The sequence below is a fragment of the Xiphophorus maculatus genome, chromosome 3 (assembly GCF_002775205.1).
Source record: "Xiphophorus maculatus strain JP 163 A chromosome 3, X_maculatus-5.0-male, whole genome shotgun sequence".
NCBI classification, from domain to species: domain Eukaryota; kingdom Metazoa; phylum Chordata; class Actinopteri; order Cyprinodontiformes; family Poeciliidae; genus Xiphophorus; species Xiphophorus maculatus.
This window is the reverse complement of record NC_036445.1, coordinates 33168502-33193069: the sequence shown is the minus strand read 5'-3', so window position 1 is coordinate 33193069 and position 24568 is coordinate 33168502. Positions and strand designations below refer to the sequence as shown.

The 24568-nt window shown below is 39.9% G+C and overlaps 1 protein-coding gene across 4 annotated transcripts in view; it reads left to right on the top strand.

Moving 5' to 3' along the window:
- Positions 1 to 351: 351 nt before the first annotated feature.
- Positions 352 to 24568, top strand: part of slc6a20 (solute carrier family 6 member 20) — a 40421-nt gene continuing 16204 nt past the window's right edge. For 3 of the 4 annotated variants that reach the window (XM_023330555.1, XM_023330554.1, XM_023330553.1), the window contains exons 1-8: positions 352 to 523; positions 9972 to 10112; positions 10212 to 10303; positions 10817 to 11044; positions 11211 to 11321; positions 11430 to 11671; positions 12246 to 12408; positions 15076 to 15277. In XM_023330555.1, coding sequence (XP_023186323.1) covers positions 400 to 523; positions 9972 to 10112; positions 10212 to 10303; positions 10817 to 11044; positions 11211 to 11321; positions 11430 to 11671; positions 12246 to 12408; positions 15076 to 15277 — 1303 coding nt within the window. In that variant the 5' untranslated portion in view covers positions 352 to 399. Of the gene's footprint in view, positions 524 to 9971; positions 10113 to 10211; positions 10304 to 10816; positions 11045 to 11210; positions 11322 to 11429; positions 11672 to 12245; positions 12409 to 15075; positions 15278 to 15972; positions 16814 to 24568 lie in introns of those variants that run through there. The other variant, XM_023330556.1, reaches the window with a different exon arrangement.

Here is a 24568-nt window from a genome sequence, read left to right as displayed (position 1 = left end):
ACTAAGCATCCAAATGTTTCTTCCGCGTCATTTGCTAGGGTTATTTTCCACCGAAGACTGGACTATTTAAATATTCAAGGCCTTCATATGCAAGCCCCGCCCACTTTGCATGTTATTTAAATTTTAGAGTTTGGTTTATGACTTTATTAAATATTAAACAACTGTGAAAAGGGGTGAATGTATGTCTTAATCAAAATATGTAACAAATAGACCCACTGAGCTTGATCACAAATAATTCCTTTTTGTTAAAGAACTACATGATCCAAGTAGCTTCGCTCCATGTCTGTCTGTCGTCAGTCGTTCTGCAGACCCTCCTACTTCAAGTGACCACTGTACAATCCCAGAAAGCTTATAAGCACACAGACTGTTGTGCCAATAACATTTCCACAGAACGCAGGCATGGCAAAGGATGCTCGAGAAAACTGGGAAAGTCCCATGCAGTTTGTAATGGCTTGTGTTTCATATGCCGTCGGACTGGGAAACGTGTGGAGGTTTCCTTACCTCTGTCAAATGCACGGTGGAGGTAAGTTATGCATTCTTATCTCCGATTACTTTACTGTAATGTCCAGGGTTGTCAGATGTTTGTGGTCTACTTTATTTCTTTATTGTGGAAGCTAAAGCTGTTTGAACAGTAGTTGTGCGGAATCTGTTTCATTCCATGTATCAGATCAATGGTGTTCAGTAATGTAGCCAGGTCATTTTATTTAATATTTTAAATGAGACGCTGTGCTTTATTTCAAGCTTGATAAGTAGTTGGCAGACTAAATGTATGTGGAATGCTTAGTATGAAGAAGTCTTAGTGGCACAGCGAGCAGCTGCAAACCCCGGTGGGACTTGGCTGTTTTAAAGAGAGACGTGTGTTTGGTGGTAAATTTCCATAAGGGAACCCAGAGCTGCTATTGTTAACAGCCTGTTGTTTCACAGATACAAAATAACACTGGACACCACAGAGCTGCGTGCAGTGGAAAGCATTTCTGTCAAATAATTACTTCTTGGGGTTTAAAAGATGAAGAGATTTTACTTTACAGATTGTTAATTATGAAGAAAAAATGACGGACAAATCTTCATGATTCATTCCAAAGTTCTTCCTTATAGTTTAAAGTCGTGACTGCGGGGTGTAAAATATTTGATTAAATGTCGTGGTGGCAGAATGTCCGTTTCCTCGCCGTGTGTCCATGTGCCGCAGTACGTTCATTTTCTGCAGGTGGAAACAAGTCCAGGGTCAGCAGAACCCACTTTGTGCGTGTTTGCAATGTTACCGAAAACCTCGAATTCTAAGAACTTGCTCATTACCTTGGAATAAACAACGAAGAGATCACGAGACACGATATAGTTTAAGGGCTATGATTATGGTTTAAAATATAGTCTACTATGTGCGCCGTAGTACGTTTAAACATTGCAAACAATCTTTGTACATCATTAGTTTGCTTCTTTCTGAGGAAGGGGAGAAAACACGCAGAGATAAAACTGCGAAGGATTAGAAGATGTTGATGATTTACTGAAACAACGTGATCAGGAGCCTTTCATGTTTTATTTCCATCCCTAGAACTGCTTTGAAGAAAGAGTGCAATTTTCCCGATTGTTGTCATTGCTCACCTTTTAAATGAACCTCTTTCAGTTTTGCAAACCAGTGTGCTTCAAATGTTTATGATGAGACATCATAAAATTTCACAAACATGCCTATTCTTTGACCAAAAGGCACTTTTTTCATTTTTTAATGGCTATGTTTTAAAATTTTGAATATTAGTTTACTGTAAAAAATTTATGTTAGGATTTTTGGGCTTAATGTCCATCCATGCATCCATTCATCCAATCTTTTCTTCTTATTTGGGGTCGGGTTGCTGGGGCAGCAGCCTAATCCTCTCTCCAGCCAGTTGGGCAGGGTTGGCCCACAGGATATGCAACTAAGCAGCCACTTAGAGCCCCAAGGCCAGTAGAGGCCCCCCTACATGGAACTGATTTTTTTTAATGATTCCTATGTTATATTACCAAAACACTCTAAAGTTGTGATTTAATTGTAGAATTCATACAAAAAAAAAAAAAATTGCTCTTGGATGGCTCCTGGTGGCCGAGGTAGGTCACGCTTCACCTGTAATATAACCTGCATCGCAAAGTGCAGAGCACATCCAAACGTAGAAAGCTCCAGTGGAAGATAAGTTAATAAAACAATGTCTCAAAACAGAACTTATCCTTCAGAAACAGGGAGAATAGAAAAAAAGACAAGATAAAGGTATGTTTCCATGTGTGTTGGTAATGTAATATTTATCAAAAAACCTTTGTGGAGCTGCTAATAGAAACTTAGCATGACAGCGACCTTGAGCGGTCCAGTTCGACAGCCAAACATTTATGCTAGAATGTTTGTGTTGGTGTGAAACTGAGTTCTAACTTTAAATGAGTTGATTCTTGTTGTCGGCCCTAAATATTTCTGGGTTTTTTGGCTTCAAAACGGATGTTTGATAAAGTTTGATAATAAATTAAACTTCTCAATGTTAAGTTTAGGGTCCACATTCTCAGATGAGAAAGACTCACCTGGTACAAATTAAAATTTTAACTCCTCTAATTACACTTCAGAGAAATTAATTTAATCAAAGAATGTCATGAATATGTGTGTATATATTCTATCTTAAGTAGGGGTGCACTAATTGAAGTTTTCTGGTTGATTGCCGATTATCAATTTTGATTTTGACCAATACCAATTTTTATCGTCTGAAATGTTAATAAATATATCAAGAAAGTCACTGAGTTGGCAGGAGTGGGGTGAATATTGTTAACTGCAAACATGCACTTACTTCAGTTCCTCAGGGGGAACCCCAAGCCTTTGCTGGCCAGCTTATAAATGTAGTCTCTCCATCATGTCATAGGTCTTCCTCTGGGTCTCCTTCTGGTGGGATGTGTCCAGAACACCTCACCAGGGAGGCGTCCATCCTAACCAAATGGTTATCCTAACCACATTTAACCAAATGGTTAATGGTTATTAGCTATTAGCTATTAGCCTCATCGGGCTTCTTTCCTTATTCATGAGAAGTGGCTTTACTTTTTGTTCCTCCTAGATGAGTGTTTCCCAACCCTGGTCCTCAGGGAACATGGCCCTGCATGTTTCATGTGTTTCCCTGCTTTAATGCACCTCATTCAGCTGATTACAGTTAATCAAACACCTGATAATTGAAATTCCCTGGGCTGAAGCAAGGAATCACCTAAAGCATTCGGGGCAGTGTGCCTAGAGGACCAGAGTTGGGAAACTCTGTCCTAGATGTCTGAACTTCTCACCCTATTTCTAAGAGAGCTCTGATGTCCTGCAGAGGAAACTCATTTCAGCTCAGCTCTTCCTTCACAATAGATCAGTGCTGCACCTTATCACAGCAGATCCCGCAACAATCCTCCATTGAGCTCCTGCTCCATTTTTTCCTCATTTGTGAACAAGACCCAGAGATACTTGAACTTCTCCACTTGGGCAGAACTTCATTCCCAACCTGGAGAAGGCATTCTACTCTTTTCTGGTTTAAGAACATAGTTTTGGATTTTGAGGTACCAAATTTCCTCCCGACTGCTGCAGTGAAAGCTGGAAATTAAGGACAGATGAAACCAAAAAAACATCACTGTCTTCAAAACGCAAAGACCCGATTCTGGGCCACCAAAATGGTTCCTGTGCAATCAGTGGGTCGCCGGACCATCTCTTTTGCTCTACCAGTTGCTACCAGTTGTGAGCTATTAGCCTTCCTCTCATTCTGTGCTGCCTGGACTTTGGACTTTGTATTTGTGACTTCATCATTAAAATCATCATTCTCCTCCACACCAACCCGGGTCCTCTGCATTTGCTTCACCACCTCTCTACTGCATTTCATGACACTACTACCCATCACAGGTGTGTGAATGTGTGTGTTAATGGGAATGACTGACTTCATGTAAAGCGTCTTTGACGGCCATGAAAAACACTATATAAGTCTGATTTTATTTCATTTTCATTATTGAGAATATGGAATAAAAAACAGAAATGTTGAAATTAAGATGGTTATTATTTGCTATTCAGTTGAGTAGGCTTAGGCAGACTAAGTTCTTTGTTTCATACATTTTAATTTTCTGGTCTTTTGAGAGTCATCTGAAGATCAATAGGAAGGACTACTGACCTCAGTGTTTTTATGTGCCAATGTACTTCTTTGTTGCTCATTTAGGAAACATTCCTAATTTATTAGCAAAAGTCTACTGTATTAATATTATTTACCAGAGTTTTTAGTTTGGTCACAGTGATTTGTCAACAATTCAATTTAAACATTCAGGGTTTTTTTGTCGGTGGAACCTAGCACTAAAAACAGGAACAAAAAAGGAAGAATTATTCGAAAAGCTTCAAACTACAAATCAACGCCAAAAAGGCAATCTGTATGTTTTGTTGACACACAATGCTGACATAATCTTCTTAACAAATTAATTTGTTATGATTTTGTTCAGGTTGCAATAACACACTATAATAGCCTCATCTTCACCTTCTATTTATAGATCAACAGATCACAAACTCAGAACTCTGGTGATCAAGACAAATGCTTTGTAGCATGTAAAAATGCATTCTTCCCACTACAAATCCATTTTACAATATATCAGGCCATCTTCACATGTAATAGTGCCAGTAACTTAGAACTTGTTAGAGGACAATTTGGATTTGTCCTCTGATATTTCAGTGTATTTGTCTAAAATGTATTTAGTTCATGCATTTCCTTCAGGGTTTGATGTTGTTTGTGAACGCAAGTTCTGAATTAGAAATGGCATTAAAACAAGAGGATTCTGGAAAACTAAACCTGGGCATTGTAGCATAATATTAATGCGTAAGAGGCCCTTATTTCAACCCTCAAGTAATAACTGTGTCATCCTGAGGTCCCATTGTTTGAAATTGTTTCACTCTCTGTTTGTACCCACAGATGTTAATAAAGGGAAAGTAGTAAAGGTTATAAAAGCCTGACCCTTACCCCATCTGCCTAAAAAACTTTCTTTGTATATAATATGAAGAAGCATTTTAAATATGCTAGCAATAAATAAATCATACTAATGACAATTAAGGAATTACATTTCAGACAGAGTAAACCAATTGTGCAATGCTGCTGCAAAGGCAAGAATTTCTTTGGTCATTTACACATAAACTATTTGAGTAGATCATTTTCAACACCTAAGCAGGAATGGCTGCAGGACTGTTGGTTATAGTGGATTGCTGCATACCAGCCACTACCTAACACCTACTTACAACTCAGCTTTGCAACAACCTCTGCTGCCAGCTCACAGTAAGAAAAGCCATAGATTTAACACACTGCTTATAGAGAGGTGGAAAGAAGGTTGAGGCTGGGTTTAAAAGTCATTGTAAATGACATCAACAACTAAAGAAATGGAACAGTGCTCTTAAAATTGGAGATGATTTACATTTTAACTTGATTTTATTTTACAGATTGTCCAAGAAAAGGATAAGCATCACTGATTGTTTTGATCAGAAGTTAACACAGCAACTGTTGAATAAGCTTGGATCATTTCAATACTAAATATTACTAAATATATTTTTCAGTGTGGAATGATAATACTACATACAACAACTTTGTATTCATTGTTGGAGGTGGGGGTTGGGGGGTCAAATATACAGTGTCAAAATTATACATACAATCTCATTAAATAACTACACCTGAACTAATGTTTGGAAATTTGACCTGTAGCAACTTAAAAAGAAATGATGCATTTCTATAGACAAGGTTCTGAATAATGCTGGCTAGAGTCCATTTAAATTTGTTGGCCTCTTGGCACCAGCCTGGCGTTTAGATGCAGTACATACATTTTCAATAGGGTTTCAGTTATGGCCATTTCAGCCATATATTTCAGCCTACTTTATCCAATGTTTTGATGTGTATTTGGGATTAAGGTTCTGTTGTAAAGCCCAGTTGTGTTTAAGATGTTGATTGGAGGTAAAACTAAAGAATTTGGATTTGTCCTCCATTTTTATTATTTTCCTGCAATGCATCAGTATTAATGGTGCAGAAACAGACACTCAGCATAATGCAATCATCACCTTGTTTGAATATTGGTATAGTATTCTAATGTCTCAATGGAATGTCTCAATGTCTCTCTTCTGCTTCTCCAAGCAGTTGCCTCATCACTGTGGTTAAATAGCATGACCCTGGTTTCCTCAGATGGTAAAACTTTCTCCAGAAGTTCTTTGGCCTGTTCATGTGAATGTTGATAATATTGGTCATGCTTGATGTTGATTTTGGAGCAGGGCACTCTACTCTCATAGTCCATGGTTACATAAAATTTGCCTTACTTTGAACTGTGACACAAGTGTTCCACCAACTTCTAATTTATTGTAAATTTGAGTTCTGAGAAAACATCAAATTGTTAAGGATGATATTAGCACCAAACTGACCATGCCTTAATGCCTTGAAGGATGTTTATAATGTTTTTTTTATTATTATTTCACATAATTTCTTTTAAATGCATAAATTATTTTTATATTTTTTTAATGTGAATTTTATTTTGTATGGCTGCTATTTTGAACATAATTTTAAAGACGCAGTTCGAACAAAAATGTCTTAAATTCTAGAAACCTGACACTAGGCTTCTAGAATGCTTGCCCCAGATCCCTTTCCTCAACCCTAGTTGGTTGTGGAAGATGGCTGTTCAGACTGAACCAGGTACTGGTTCTGCTGGAGGTTTCTTCCTGTTAAGGTGACATTTTCCTTTCCTCTGTTGCTACATGTATGAAGGATTGAGGGATTAGGGTTTGCTGCAATTCAATAACATCTTTTTAAGGGAGCATGAAATAATTCTAGCATTATAGAAACATAATAAGATAGAAAAGAACTGAACAGAAACCAGACTGATCTAATAAGGAACACAGAATCTACAATAACCATAAAGGACTAGACAGAGACCCTACCAAGAATCACTAAAGAAGAAATAGACTCTTCAAACTAAATAACAACTAAACCTAGAATGCAAAATTCCTATGAACCAAACACAACTAAACACTACGAGGGACCAAAGCAAAAACAAAAAATAGGAACAAGACAACCCCAGTTTGTTTACTAGGCTTAAAAGCAAGTACATTTCCATATTTTGTTAATGAAGATTTAACAAAGTATTTGTTACATAAGTATATATACTTATGTAATCAAATAACCTTTTCTGCTTTACACCAGGGACTAGAGATCAGCATAAAAGCAACTTACTCATCCTAACATTCATCTACAAAGGTGAGGAAAAATTGAATGATTTTTCCATGTTTGGAAAAAATATCCATCATTGATGCACAGAAAAAACTGTCAATGGTCAAAAAGCAGCCATGAAAAAGCCAATGTGAAATACAACTCACTGGCTGGTAGTTGATAAACATCTACTGATCAGTCAGAGATCAACAAGACCATTTTTAATCAACTTCAAATTATATTGCTGTGATTATTTTACAGTCTTCTGTAAACTAACTAGATATGGAGTTAATAATTATGTGATCAAACTATTTCACCGCTCAGAGTTGGGGTTTTGGTGCTGGTATCAATGTCTTACGTCTACAGTTCTTTGCATCTAGCCTTTAGGTTTAACTGGCATGGCAGAACATTAGCCACTGGAAGGTGGCATGTAGACGGTACAGCAAGCAGCTCCTGTTGTTTGGTGCAGTAATGGCATTAAGTCTATGTCCTGTAGTATGCAACAACTCTATACAAGTACTTCATCAAAGCCAGTTTTGCTGACATCTGGGTTCAGTTGGGTTGAGAGGCACATTGGGATCACTTATGGAAAGTTCTGGCAGCCAGGAAGTCACAAACCAACTGGCACTGCTTTGACCAAGTAAATCCTTTTCCCCTTTTTCCACCGGTCGAAACAGTGGGGTAGTTCTCCAGGAAAACCTCTCAACAAATCTTTAACATGAGCCAAAGCCGTTAAAGCATTTTAAGTCCCACAAGCTCTCTGGAGAGAAACCAGTCTTTCATTGTATCCTGTTCTCAGTCATGATCAAGCCCCCTTCCTCTGTTTCTCAAAAAATTCACCTCCCTCTGCATAAAATAGCACTTATCAGAATGCAGTACAAGTCTTGCTTTGTAGGCTCTCACAAATATTTGAGAGCTTTAAAAACGGTCATGAAAGACATTCTGTGGACCAAAGTCTCATCTAGCTAGAGCACACTTATCTGCAAAAGGAGAGGAAGGCGCAGCAGAGCCAGATTTACTTCCAGTTCCCTCGCCACATTATTTCTTATACAAAACACTTTGACATGACAAAATAGTTCCCCTAATGCCACTTTGTAGTGTTTTATGAAAGGGACAACAGCCAATTGATGACAGGAAGATCTGTAAGCCAGAGAAAGCGCAAGGTGCATTTAAGACATTGAATGTAACTTTAAAACAATAACAACAGATACAGGAAAGTAACAAAATAGTCTACTAGATTTTCTACAAATGTGTTTGCTTATAGTTTGTTGTTAATAATTTGTCATAGAACCTCAATAACAGGAGGAGGGTATATAAATGTGATATGGAGATACTAAATTGTGACAGTGCCTGTGCTTTCTGTACTTAGTTGATTATTGCTCTGTTGTTATTTAAGCGTGGTCAGACTTGTAAAGAGTACACAGATGATTCATTTACTCCAAATGAATGAACAGAAGGTTCAAAGGTAAAAAAAAAAAAGTCCCCTGCTCCACGTCTAAAAACAGTTTTTAAGATCCTCCTGACATTTAGCAGCATTTCAAGAAATTGTACAAAAAACTGTTCCAGAAATTTCATTCTTACCCTTCTCTCTAATATTTAAGTTAAGTAATAACTTTATTAGTCTTGAAAGTAAAGCTACAGCATGTGACACAACGTTGTACTGCATCTGCTTTGTACTGTCTTACACTTGTATCACAACCTATTTTATAGTGGTTAGGGGTTTATGAATCTCCCCTGAGGTGGATCAGAGTGTAATGTTGGTTAGAATTGTCTTGTTCCTGTTTTTTTTGTTTGTTTTTGCTTTGGTCCCTCGTAGTGTTTAGTTGTGTTTGGTTCATAGGAATTTTGCATTCTAGGTTTAGTTGTTATTTAGTTTGAAGAGTCTATTTCTTCTTTAGTGATTCTTGGTAGGGTCTCTGTCTAGTCCTTTATGGTTATTGTAGATTCTGTGTTCCTTATTAGATCAGTCTGGTTTCTGTTCAGTTCTTTTCTATCTTCTTATGTTTCTATAATGCTAGAATTATTTCATGCTCCCTTAAAAGATGTTATTGAATAGCAGCAAACCCTAATCTCTCAATTCTTCATACATGTAGCAACAGAGGAAAGGAAAATGTCACCTTAACATGAAGAAACCTCCAGCAGAACCAGTACCTGGTTCAGTCTGAACAGCCATCTTCCACGGCCAACTGGGGTTTGAGGAAAACAAACAGAGAAATAGAAGCAATGATCGAGGAGTTATTTCTACATTAGAGAAAAGTAAGAAGTCCATGGCACTAGAGTAGATAAAGTAGTCACTCAAGTAGTTTCATCTAGGAGAGAAGCTAATCTTAACAGATGAGCTGAGCCGGTTTAAAGTCTAGAGGATGAAAGAGAGCACATTCATTTAGTCTTATGTACAGCTCAGCCAGTAGCCAGTGACATGGTTGGACACTGAAAGACAGGACAAGAATGTTCTCTGCAAGTATGTTTAGATATTAATATATTGGCCACTTTCAACAAATCTTCTTTAAACCAACAATGGACAAAACTGAATATATTATCCAGTTTTTGACTCACCTTATTAGTTTATAATTTTCTTCATTCAGCTTGGCTCCCATAACATTGTTGTCAATTACCAAGATATTGTTAGTCTACCTCTAAGCTATTGTTTTTACAGATGTTGCACAGCGTTTAAATCATTGAAATTATAAAAGGCATATTAATTTTGAAAATGAACCTTTGCAACATCAGGCCTTATTGATGTTGTTAAAGTGAAGGTGTTTGCTACCCTGAGTGGTCTGAGCCTCATATTGTCACCTGCAGGGGGTTTCCTGATCCCCTATCTGCTCATGCTGCTCCTGGAAGGCGTGCCTCTGTTCTACTTGGAGCTGGCCATTGGTCAGAAAATGCGTCTGGGCAGCATCGGTGCATGGACTGCTATAAGCCCATATTTAGGGGGACTTGGTAAGAGTCTAAATTACAAACACAACATTTTCTGATGCTAACTTTGATACTAATTCTTTGCTTTCTAACCTTTATCCTATTTTACTTATATCATTTCAGGACTTGCCAGTGTTGTGACATCAATGTACTTATGTCTCTATTACAACATTATTAATGCATGGAGTTTCTGGTACCTCTTTCACTCATTTCAAGTGAGTTGGTTATTAAATGCTCTATTTTTTGTAACAAATACTGAAACTGTGTTAGATTGTGAAGAATTAGAACATGTTGATAATTTGCTAAAGCAAAGAGATGTTAAAATCATCTTTATAGCGCATTACATTCTATCTTCATTATATACACACTCAGCAGTTTACCTGTCTTTCTTCTAGCTTTATGAATTAGCTTTTATGTAGTAATATTGGACTTAACCTAAGTGCAATCTAAGTTTGGAAAATCTAAACCTTCTGTAGCCAAATATTTGAAGTCCTAAATTTCATGTATTTAGGACTTCAAATATTCCTAAATTCTTGGACTATTTTAGTTTAGCTGGGTCAGGTAAATTTGGGTCAGTTAGCTGACTAAATTGGAAAAAAGCTGTCTAAATTAAAACCTGTTCAGAATCTATTGATTTTACAATAAAAAGTTGTGATATTATATTTTTTGGTTGACTTCTAATGTCTGTCCTACTGTGCTCCTTGCACCCCCACCACCTCCCCTCCAAGTCTGTCTTGCCCTGGGCAGCTTGCCCTGTGAATTCCAACCGGACCGGACCTATAGAGGAGTGTGAAAAAGCTACACCCACCCAATATTTCTTCTACAGAGAAACCCTTAATGTCTCTCCCTCTATTGAAAAGAATGGTGGCATTCACACAGGCCAGGCGCTGTGTTTCTTGCTTGCATGGGTGATAACTTATCTATTCATTATCCGAGGTGTAAAGTCAACTGGAAAGGCAAGAAAGCTTCCTTATTTACAGACTCAATAAAGCAATAATATAATCTGTAATTGCATGTATAACAGAGTTTACTGTAATATTGTGATCCTTCATATTGTTTCCTGTTTCCACCTCATCATATTAAAAGCATTGCACCAATAATGGTGATGTTTGACTTTTGTAGGTGGTATACTTCACTGCAACATTTCCATATGTTGTCCTGCTCATCTACTTGATTCGAGGCATGACTCTTCATGGAGCTCTAAATGGTGTCAAATACATGTTCACACCCAAGGTGAGAATGGATTGGCTTTAGGAATAAGCACAAGGCCTCATCACCTTGCTTTAGATATCAGAACGATGGGGTTTGCTTTCATTTTCATGTGCATCTCTGTGCTTTTAGATGGAAGAACTTGCCAATCCTACTACTTGGATCAATGCAGCCACTCAGATCTTTTTCTCTCTGGGTTTGGGTTTTGGGTCACTCATAGCATTCGCCAGCTACAACCAGTACCACAACAACTTTGAGTGGCAGGCCATCATTGTCTCCCTTATTAACAGTGGAACATCCATCTTTGCCTCCATTGTCACCTTTGCCATCTATGGGTTCAAGGCAACTATCAACTATGAGAATTGCTTGGAGAGGTATGTATTATTGAGGTTGCTTGACTCTGTTCCAGTGAATTTAAGTAACATTACAAACATTTGAAGCCTTAAGGAGACATGTAAGACTTCTTGTTGCACACCTTGTGTTTTTTTACATCTGGAATATATATATTGGTAGTCTTGGCTTGTTGAAATGTATGCATATGAAAACTGTAAAATGCAGATGAGACAACTGTATATCAATGAATGCCTGTTAATTCTCTTTGTCCCAGTTCACAGTCCTTCTGTCCTGTCACTGTTGGACATTATTCTGTTGTCTATCTTCCAATTCAGACATAAATCTCATAGACATAATCACCTTTTACGAATCCTAATGCTTCTAATCCATACTCTTGTCTGGCCATATAAGGTCATGAGAAAATGTTGACATAGCCATTTATGGAGATTTGACCTGGATTATTTTAAAGGCCATTCATGATGTGAGCTAAAACATAGTTCTTGCTATGTACTACTGCAGTAATAATCCTTGTTGACTGGCTAGTGTGTAATACTGTTGCTTTATGTTAGCATCAGGTCCATGGTTTTATTAACATCCACCTTCCTTCTCTCCCAGGACACGCATACTGCTGCTCAACTCTTTTAATCTCGCCGAAGACAGCATCATCATCAACAATGTGTTTGAAATGATTGAGAAGCTGAACACAACATTTCCAGAGCAGCTCGCTGAACTTAGCAACAAACTAGAAGACTGCAACCTGGAGAATGAGCTAAGCACTGTATGTACCTTGTCATTTATTGACTGATGTTGGGCTGTAACATCATGTTGTAATCATCAGAAATGAAAACCTGATAAATAAACAGCCTCACTTTTTTATATTATTACAGTCAATGTGTACAGATTGTATCAATGCCAAGATAAATACATTTTCACATAATAAAGGCTGAAGCACCAGCTTATTTGTCAACCTTTCCTACTAACCATCTTTTGTTTCTAAACTAAACCAACCAAGCTTTAAAACTATTCATAGATATGCCATTGAATTTTATTGATATTCAAATTCTGAAGTTCAAAACCCAGTATTTCCTATTTTAATGCATCAATTGACTTTTCATAAAACTTATAGAAAGAAATAGACGGCTATTTTGAATCCTTGCTGATAACAAATGATTGTTTTGTTTGGATTGTATTTAATGACGGGTTATAGAACTGATACTGTAGGCCAGTGGTTCTCAAATGGGGGTACGTGTACCCCTGGGGGTACGTGGAGGTACTGCAGGGGGTACGTGAAGCTTTTCAAAATATCTTTAAAAAATCAGTAGGCTCCTCATAATAAGTCTTGGGAAAAATTATTTTGTAAAAAGTTCGATAAAATATAAATGTGTGTTCATGCACTGAATTTTATATTCAGTATTTAGTTTCAATATCCTTTAAAATAAAACGGTTTGACTGGTTTTATACCTTCCTGGTGGTCACCGTCTTCTGTTTTTCTTTTTTGTTTAACCATGCAATGTTTGCAATATGGATGTATTTGTCAGGTTCACTGATATAAGTTGTTTGGCTTTAATAAATCAGACAGTGATTTTACAGCACTGTACCTCTTTTTAATTCCAAAAATGTTTTGCCCGTGTCAGGGGGTACTTGACTAAAAATATATTTTTAAGGGGGTACATCACTGAAAAAAGTTTGAGAACCACTGCTGTAGGCCAATGTTTGATTTGTATATTGCACAGCAGGAATCAGGTTTCCAATTAATGTCAGTGTAACCCCTAAAGCCTTTCCATTGGCTTTGGACCCAGCATGAGAAAAGTCATTTTATCTGTCAAGTTGTGCAAAACATCACATAAAGGCAATCTTTTATGTGATTGCTTGTTTTATGTGGATGTTTTTATGATGCTTGTTCAGCACTTTGGTGTTTATTTTCACAGTAAATTTAAGGATGTTTTTTTCTGTGATGGCCTTTCAGTTAAAATCTGTGTTTTGCTGAGGCTGAGCTTTGTGCAGTTAGCAATCATTTTATGCCCCTTTACTTCTCTTAACAAAAATACAACTTGAATGTGAACAGCATTGATGTGAAGAAATAATTGAGTTCAGATTCATACAGAAGTTGACCAGAAGAGGGCCAGAATGTTGATTTTACTAGAACGTTGTAACAAGTTGTTTTACATTTTACTATTATTAATATTGCGCAAGAACTATGTTCAGTGTAATGTATATGGTAAATGGCCTGTACTTGTATAACACTTTACTTTTTGACGACGGTTGTAGCACCGTTACGCATGAGGGCGCAGAGAGCCTGACTTTGACACGGCACAGACGCACACATTATGCATGGTTACGCATGCAGCTGGTGAATTCATGTCAAAACAAACCCCAAAATGCCTTATATCCTTATAACAGGACATATGTTGGCTACACATCGGTGGCTTTAGATTTAGTTTCCGAGTTGACCAGTCAGAAATATTTCAGAAAGAATACAGGCCTGTCAAAACGAGCTCAAGTCGCTCCCTGGATATTATTGGCTCGGAAAAAGCCATTTCATAACATTATTGGTCGAATGCGTGTCAATCAAAAGGGGCGGAGGACGGGGGCTCTAGGCTGCCCAATAAAAGCATCATAATGGACACTGGCAGAGTTTTAACCCTTAAATCTCACACCTGGGGGGAAAAAAAAGGAAAAATGGCACGTGGGGGTTCCGGTGTGGATTAAGAGGTTTTTAAGACGTTAGAATTGCAGGGCGATCTGGGATTCTTTAGATAACTGAAAAATTATATTTTGTAACAGTGCAGCTGCCGTACCATACTGTGATGCAGTATGTCATCAGGATCTGCATGGATGAGCGGTAGAAAGTCAACAGCAGCTTGGAGTTTAGTTTGTGCTTCCTTCCTCAGGAAGTGTATGTGCTGCTGAGCCTTCTTGATGACTGCTGTGATGTTATCAGTCCAGGAGAGGTCAGCAGAGATGAGGACGCCAAGAAACCTAAAGGTGTGGACCCTCTCCACACTCGGCGTTAATGTAGAGAGGAGCTGGGTCGATGCTGAGCTTCATGAAGTCCACGATGACCTTTTTGGTTTTCTTGGTGTTCAGAGTGAGGTTGTTCTCTGAACACCAGGCTGCCAGCTTCAGGACCTCCTCTCTGTAGGCTGCCTCATCACCCTGTGAAATGAGTCTGACCACTGTGGTGTCATCAGCAAACTTGACAGTGCGGATGTTATTGTGGGCTGGACTGTGTGCGAGTATAGAGGCAATACAGGAGGGGTCTCAGCACACAGCCCTCTGGAGAGCTGATGTTCAGTGTTTTTCCACTGTAATATGGCACAAGACAGTTGCTTGGGTTCATCTTGGTTACTTTTAATGCTGGACAACATGGCTGCTTTTATAAAAACAGAACATTCATGCCTATTTTTACACAATTAAACTAGACTCTGTCTTCTGTTTACCTCAGGCTGTGGAGGGGACAGGGCTGGCCTTCATAGTGTACAGTGAGGCCATAAAGAACATGCCATTGTCTCAGCTGTGGTCAGTGCTCTACTTCTTCATGCTTCTGATGCTGGGAATGGGCAGCATGCTGGGAAACATTACCGCCATCACCACCCCACTACAGGACTTCAAATTTCTGTCCCGCATAAGCAACGAGGCTTTAAATGGTAAGAGGTAATATTAGGGTGTCTTTGTGCACATTGTTGTTTTGGTAAGCTGTTGCAATAGCATTTCTGTTTACATAGGATGAAGTTACCAACAAAATCAGTCCAACTGCCCTGCTGACTCTTTGGTGATCTCACATGTTCACAGATAAATAATGTTCAGGAAAGTGGTGAAATCAGTTCCATTGTAATTCAGCATGAATAAGGTTTAGATCTTACAGTATGCTTGGGCTGTAACAGTGCGTGTATTCACACTGAAATTTTGCAATATGGGTAGAATTAACTTTAAAATCCTCATTTGTGTCCTCAGTCTTAATTTCACTTGCTTTTATTTGTCCCAAGAACTAAGCAACATTTAGAAGAGATCAGACTTTCTAAGTTGTGGACAAAGTTGCCTTTGTGTAGGTGTCTTCCCTTCTTCTTTGTCTCTTTAAAAATACATTTTTTCTGAAGGCCTTTGGCACAGTGTGAGTTGGCATGCTAGTTTTAAAGGTCCACTATTATGCTTTCTTGAACAAGTTAAAGGGTAGGTCTATGGGCTATACAAGATATGTTCATTATATTTATTACACAAATATTCATTCACCTCATCAGTGGTTGTTTTGATCTCATTAAGAAATGCACTGTTTTAGGACTACCTCATTATTAATAACTAATAAGCTGCTGGCCAAGCGCTCCTAACTCAGTGTTTACATTAGCTCCTCAGACATTAGAAAATGGCTACAAGCAGACGTGCAGTGGTACAACCTTATATCTTTGACCCAGAAGAGGTGGAGCCTCCTGAACAACCATCAAGCCACAGACACAGAAGGATTAAACTCTGCAGATCTGATGCAAAGTGATATAGTTAATTCAAATTATGAGGATTCTGCTACTTCTGTTCAGTGACCAAGATGGCGGCGCGTGAACAACGCGAGGCTCAGTGTCTCTCCAGAATCTGCTCTTTAGTGGTTTTTTATCTATTCATGATGTAGAGGAATATAATTATATTAATAGTTGAAAATTATGTTTGTTGGTTGGTTTCACACTAAGATATGTTTTAACCTAAAAGAAATGTATTGTGTCAAATGGATTGGGATTATGTAAGAGCGGAAATACTCTTTATGGAGTTGTTTTGCACTGAGGAAATCTGGCACCGTAGAAGGTCGAATTGACCTGGCTCCAGATTTCCCCTTGCGTGCGAAGATGAAATGAGACGGGAAGAATGTTTGGGAAAAGATCTGTTTGGATAGATAAGAATAATAATTGACTTGTTTTGCACCTTGGAAATGGAGCAGATGTTGGAGGTCAATAGGTCTTAATATTTCCAAGGAACTTCCAATACACATCCAGTGTAAGACGGAGCCAAATGAACTACGTAAATGGAGGAAGGCAATGCCATTGGTCGAGGCTTTCCAATACACACCAGTAGAGCTTGGACCCTATAAAAAACTAATACCAGAAGTAGAAGGCAAGAGATTTTGGGACTACTGTAACGATGTGTATGTGATGTTTAGTTCCGCAGATGTGCATTAAAATCTCTTCTCGTTTTGACTATGAGCAGATGGAGTTCCAAGTCTTATTTAACCTTTATTAAAATACTCTATGAGTTTAGGCACCTTTAAATTCCTCAATATAAATGGTGACACCCGGCGTGCCGATTGAGCCGATTCAGACTTAAGGGGGACGAAAAGGTGTCTCTCTCCAGAATGGCTGCAAGGCAGGGATCCGGGCCAGACACAGAAAAAGAGGTAAGATTCTTATCTCTTACTTATTAAATTATAGAAAGGATTCTTGTCTGGTGGCAGCCTGAAGAGCTAAAAAGTGATAAGGTTCTTTTCTGCTCATCATCAAGCGAACCCTTAGCGCTAAGGGGGGTTGCCGAATCACCAAAGACTCATAGTTACCTTTTACATTCTAGAACAACTTCTTCAACAGGTTCAACCAGTCCGTGACCCCCCAACCCCCTCTCTCACTGCAGCCACCCCTGCTCCTTACCACACACCTCCCCCCAGACAACACTACACTGACAACCCCCCCACACACCTCAGCACAACCCCTGCCCCACATCACCACAGACCAGGTCAGAGAACAGCTGAGGAAGCTCAAGCCCAGGAAAGCAGCAGGGCCGGACCAGGTGTGTCCAAGGCTGCTGAAGACCTGCGTTGCTGAACTGGGAGAGCCACTACAGCGGATCTTCAACATCAGCCTGCAGCTAAGGGAAGTGCCCACCCTCTGGAAGACATCCTGCATCGTCCCAGTGCCCAAGAAGAACAGGCCCAGCAAGCTGAATGACTTTCGGCCCGTGGCACTTACTTCACACCTGATGAAGACGTTGGAGCGGCTCTTCCTCGGCCTCCTCAGACCCCAGGTGGAACATGCCCAGGATCTCCTGCAATTCGTCTACCAGTCAGATGTTGGTGTGGAGGATGCCATCCTCTACCTGCTGCACCAGGCCCACTCCCACCTGGATAAGGGCAGCGGCACGGTGAGGATCCTTTTTTTTGACTTCTCCAGTGCCTTTAATACAATCCAGCCCCTTCTGCTCCAGGATAAACTAAACAGCATGGGAGTAGACCCGCACCTGGTCACCTGGATCCATAGTTACCTCACCAACAGGCCGCAGTATGTCAGGCTGAAGGACACCGTGTCTGACACTGTGGTCAGCAGCACAGGAGCCCCCCAGGGCACAGTGCTGGCCCCTCTTCTCTTCACCCTGTACTCCTCTGACTTCCACTACAACTCGGAGCTGTGTCACATACAGAAGTATGCTGATGACACAGCCATAGTCGGATGTATCAGGGACGACAGAGAGGAGGAGTATCGCTGTCTGGTGAGGGACTTTGCTCTCTGGTGCCACACAAACCACCTGGAACTCAACACCGCTAAGACGAAGGAGCTGGTTATAGACTTTGGGAGGTCCAGACCAAAGCCGAGACCAGTCGCATTAGAGGGAACTGAGGTTGAGGTCGTGGACTCCTACAAATACCTCGGGCTGTGGCTGGACAGTAAACTGGATTGGTCGAAACACACTAGCCACCTGTATGGGAAAGTGCAGAGCAGGATGTACTTCCTGAGGAGACTGTGGTCCTTTAACATCTGCAGCAAACTGCTCTGGATGTTCTACCAGTCTGTGATTGCCAGTGTCCTCTTCTACACCGTGGTGTTCTGGGGAGGCAGCATATCCAAGAAGGACACGTCCAGACTGGACAAACTGACCAGGCGTGCCGGCTCTGTGGTCGGCATGAAGCTGGACTCTCTGGTGACGGTGGCAGAGGCGAGGACACTGAACAAACTGCTGGACATCATGAACGATAGCAGCCACCCTCTACACGCCGTCATCAGCAGCCAGAGGAGCCTGTTCAGTGACAGACTGCTGCTTCCCAAGTGCCGGACCAATAGATTTCAGAACTCTTTTGTCCCCCATGCCTTCAGACTGTACAATTCCTCATTGGGGGGGGAGGTGACACAGGACAGAGGGTAGAAGGAGTAGTGACCCCTTGTATTTTTCTCCATACTTATCAGGTCAAACCACATAGTGCAATACGATATCACTGGTCAATCTATCCGCCAAATTCTTATATTCTATATTCTTATTCCTTGTTTCTTGCATAATTTAAGGTTTTGGTTACTCACATTTAGTGTGTACCTTAGTATTTAATTTGTATTTTGTATTCTTTTGCACTTTTGCTTACTGTGTGTTATCTTTGTTTTTTGCCTGGGAGCTGCTGGTAACTTCAATTTCCTGAGGGAGTCTTCCCAAGGGATCAATAAAGTACAAGTCTAAGTCTAAGTCTAATATACACAACCTTAAAACAAGCACCTTTGTCAGTCTGGCTTTACGCCCTTTTGGCAATGTGTAACTGTCAGGTTTGACACCTATTAAAGACTAATTGAACAAACACAGAAAAGACAAGAGAGTTAGATTCTTTTGTACTCGCGAGGAGAACGGACAGAGATGTGTTTACAGTTACAAATCTCCAACCGCTCTGAAACACATTTGTCCGCTCCTCTCTTTTTATTACTAACCGTTCAAGGGAAGAAGTAGTCCCGGTGAGCAATGAACCCCGTGAGCACGGTTATCACAGCTTCTCTTCAGGGAGGCCCTCTTGTGAAGACGGAGATAAAGCAGATCAAAACATACAGAAACAGTCTTTATGTTTAGGGAAAAGAAAACAATCAAGGAACATGAAATATGAAACACTATTGTTATAAAGGAAACAACAAATATATGATAATATATACATTTCACTTAAAATTCCCCTCTGTTTATCACATATTTGTTCCAATTCTCATATCCCTCCAAAGGCAGCCACTTCAAACGATTTTCAGCCGGGAGTTCATTTTTAGGAACGCAAACATGCGTACACTCAGGGATCATATTCAGCCCACAGGTTAGGGTCTGGATACAGGTTAAGAGAGTCGTCATCAGAGTATTCTTCGTTAGGCTCAGGATGTTTTGCTAACAAAGGATACATCTGTGCCTTCTGGTCTTCCATGGGAGAGATTGCTGTGGTAATGAGACGGTTAAACAAGGAACGCAGGCAAGGAATACAACAACATCCACACAAGGTTAAACTTGCAGCAAAGACTGCAATTGATACTAAGATAGAGGACACAAGGTTTCAGTACTTTCCAAAAACATCCATCCATGCATCCCACATGGAAGTATTCACACCAGAGAGTTCTGTCATTTTGCCATTAAAGGTACGGAGACCCGCAATGGCCTTCGTCAGGCTCCCATTAGCTGCTGTGTTTGGCAGAAATGTGCAGCACCTTCCTCCAAAGATAGCACACACCCCCCCTTTTTCAGCTAGCAGCATGTCAAGAGCAATGCGGCTTTGGAAAGCCATCAGTGAGGTAGCGGCCAGCTGCTCGTGCACCGCCTCGAAACCAGCCTGTGTCCAGATGCCCAGTTTTTGCACGTTGTAATGGATGTAATTGATTCTGTCTACGTTTTTGTTTATCGTACACCACCAACAAATTGAAGATTCAAAACCAGCTGAAATTTGGTCGACTAATTTATATTCATCAGGTACACCGCGAGGGATGCCGATGGCGGCGATGTACGTGGGATCATCATAATTTTTCCATGTTAGTTCGCGTTTCTCTAAATGATGCCACTGCTGTGGCAAAATGCTAGATAAGGTGTGAATTAGATCTTTTGCGGACATAGGATAGACAGACACAGGTAATAATAAGGAAACTAATGCACAAAACCCTGTCACCTTTCGAGGTAATCTATCAAAAAGTCTGTCGTCACCGCACCACCACCAAACATCTGCACGAGAAACAGGGTTAAAGCCATTGTTTACATTGATTACAGCAGTACACATGGTGTCTGAAAGATTTCCCAATCTTTTCCCAGACCCTGTTATATTTACACATGAGAAGTTACTCGGAGCTATCTTTAGAACAAAAAGGTTTCTTTTCATCTGCGGCTGTAAGGGGAAATATTGAATCAGAAATCACACAGGTGCTATTAGGATTAGTCTTAGTCAATACTTCGAATAGACATTGTTTTGTAATGGTTGCTGGAGTCACACGAAGTAGAGGCCTTGGTTCCATACATACTACACAGTACAACAGTCGTTCCCTGATGAAAACACAAAATAAAAACAAAAACAACATATTTACTCGCCATTTCATTAAAAGTGCAAGCTTGTTCAGCTCCTAAAAACACATTAAACAATTTGTCCCTATAAAAAATTTGAAAGACATTCTAATTTACTGAGATGTATCTTTATTGTGACCCAATTAATCAATTCTCTGATGGATTTTAAATTATTAATTCTGTCAATTAACTTTTAGCATGTTTTCCTGAACCAAAGGTCAGAACTTAAGGAGAACAACAAATCAGTATCAACAAAAAACCTCGTCGAGTATTTCTGTGATTAAATTTTAAACAACCCAACCCCTCTGACAACATAACAAGGCTGAATATGGCCATTTCACGAAGACACACATAATTAGGTCCTTTACAATGCAATAAAATGTATCAAGTAAATAGTGATGGTCAGCGTTTCTCACACTACGTTACATATTGTGAGGTTGGTGTGCCTTCATTCCACGGCAGTGCTTCACCTATCGCTACATATGCCTCATAAATAACCCTTAAAATTCTTGTAATGAGTTCGTAGCCCTTCATATATGCGAAACATCAAGAAATGAGAAAAACAAAACCAATATGCAACAAAACTACAGATAAATGCACATATGGACTAAGTACATGATCACAACTCAAAAGGCAGAGGAAAGCACTTTAAACTTTAGTTTTAGCTTAGAAAAGAGCATACAAAAGTTTTGACTGTTCGTATACTTGATTGTTTCTGAGATAAGTTAGGAAACTGTCTAAAAACACAAAGAAAACCTAAAAAAAAAACATTTCTAATAGTCATTTGTAAACATTCACAAAATGTCCTTCTCCCATCCTACAAACAAGCTTTAGCTGAGCTGAACCAGGTGTTTATGTACAGATGTGGGAACATCTGCGATAGCTGGTAGGTGCAGCCTAAAATACCTTAAACAATAATCATTACATCAGGATGAGACAGAATGGGGAAAAAAACTAAACAAAAACTAAACAATTATATAACAGAAACACTTCAAGTTGAAGCCCGAGGGTGGAAAACAGGACTTATTCAAGATCTACAAACACACGCCACACTATCTAGTTTAGAAGAGAAATATGCTACTGGTCTCATTTCATCACCATGTTGTTGAACCAGTACAGAAGTCATAAAATGACCTTTACAATCTACCATTTGAACAAAAGGTTTTTTATAGTTTGGTAGAGCCAGTGCTGTGCTTGACACAAGGGCCTGTTTTATTCTGCAAAGGGCCTCTTCTGCTTCATCTGTCCAACTCAGCGGAGAGGACATTTTAAGATCTTTTTCATACATCAATTTGCTTAAAGGGACCACAAGTTCTGCATAAATGGGCACCCAAGTTCGACAATAGTTAGTTAGTCCTAAAAAGGACATCATCTGTTTTTTGTTTGTGGTTTGGGGCTTGGAGAATTGTTTTTTTTCTATCCTCCATTATGGTTCGTCCCCCTGCACTCAAATCATGACCCAAATATTTTACTTGTTCTTTACATAGCTGGAGTTTATTTTTATTGACCTTATGACCTTCTTCAGCTAAATGTTTTAAAAGCGCTAAGGTGTCTTGCTTACAGGTTTCCATGTTTGGAGAGGCTAATAAAACATCATCTACATATAACAAAACTTGGCTCCCTCCTGGGGGTTGAAATGTTGACATACTGGCACTCATCACTTGAGAGTAGATTGTAGGTCTCTCACAGTAGCCCTGGGGCAGTCTGGTATATGTGTACCTGTTTCCTTCAAAAGCAAACCAAAATTGACTCTCCTTATCAACAGGTACTGAGAAAAAGGCATTGCTGATGTCTACAACAGTGAATACCTTTGCATCTGATCTAAGGGAATTCAACAATGTGTGTGGGTCAGGTACACACGGTGCCCTCTGGATTACAGCATTGTTTACTGCTTGTAAATCCTGAACCATCCGCCATCCGACAGAAGGGGGCTGTTTTTTGACAGGAAAAATAGGAGTGTTGCACGGAGAATTTTCACACCGTACTACGACTCCTGCCTCAATAAGGTCTTTAATTACTGGCTTTATACCCTCCTGCGCATCCCTTTTTTTTTTTAAAGGGTACTGTTTCACCTTTGGTCTAAATCCAGTTTTAGGTCGGACTTGCACTGGCAAGGCTCCTTTCACGAGGCCAACATCAGTGGGTCCTTTGGACCATAATTTATCAGGAATGTCCTTTAAGAGAACTTCCTCTTCTTCTGTAAGCAACAGATGTCAGTGTTGTCTAGAGTGCAAACACTGCCCCTTTTGAACCCATGCTGTCCAAAAAATTGCTTTTCTAGTTAACCCAGTAGACGCACTAGTTGCCACATTTGCGGAGGTTGCCACCCAATCAGTGGCAGCTTCTCCTTCCTCAACGACCCTGCCCAATTTATCCCACTGCTCACTTTTATGTTTAAACAGGGACACATGTGGAGGTGTCCATGTTCTGTTCAAAAACTTTAATTCCTCTGGGAGGCTCACTACTGCCACCGAGGTGTGTTTTGTGTCAGTGTACAGATAGGTCACTGTTATCTTGGCTGGGGTGACCTTGTTGAGCCTGGCTTCATAGTTCTTATCAGGCCCCGGAGTTGTTTTAACCCAAAGACTGATGTGAAGACTCTCAGGAGATCTTTGATCCTGCGGGGCAGAGATGGCTTTACACCCCTCCGCCAGAAGAGTCTGTGCAATGTTGTGTGGAGGCCTGTTAGGCACATCCAATGAATAGTGATAATATGGTTCCCCATATCCCTGGACGACAAAGAAATCTTCCTTTTTTATTTCTGATCCCTGCCTCTAAAATCTCCTCTTCCTTGTCCCCATTGATAAAAAAAACTTGTTCCTCATTCTGGAGGAAAACCCCTGGAAACTTTTTCTTTTCTTTTACTACCTTCTCGGCATGAATAGCATGATTAATGTATTCATCTAAGGTTCCAGTCCCCAATCCTATGTAATGTTTAGTTACCCACGATCTTTTTGCGTCTTTTGACCCTGCATGTAATGAATTTTTTAACTGTTGTTTATATGGATCATTCTCATCATCATTTTCCACCAGTCCACTGTGCATCTTAAATGTGTTCATCATTCTTGTCCTAAAGTTTCTTCCTCCTTCTGTTTGATCCTGCTTATCTCAGTGTAGTTTGCTCTGCGTTTATATTTTTGAATTGTTCTTGCTGCTAAAGCATCAACTCTGGTTGATAGTTCCCTATCGTTATGTGTAAGAACTGCAGGAGGAGACCCACTTAACGGGTTCCACCCTCCTCGAACATGATGCCAGTCACTACCTAGGGCAGTCATCCATGCTTGCTGGACTTCGTGTCCGTTCAGATGGTAGGACTGGCGCAGGCTATTCATCTCCTCAACAAAACGGTTTACATCCTCCTTATAAGATGTAATCCCTGCTAGAGCTTTTTTATGTCCTCCAGGGTCCACGTTCTGTAGACCAGAATCGTGACTGCTGCCCCCTCTGCCCCTGCATTAGGATTTGCCACTTGTATCATTGGATACAGTTCAGATGTATTTGGCGGACTATCTTTCCCTACTGAAGGACAAAATGGGGGAGGGAGAGAAGGTGCAATGGAAGCAGTGGCTCCCTGCACCAAGCTTTCCCCTAATGTTTTAGACCATTCAAACTTTTCTCCTTTTGATCTAGTGATAGGTCTGTCACTATTGCTCTCCCCATATTCAGGGGGCGATGGCAAAGCTGGGTATAAACTTCTACTC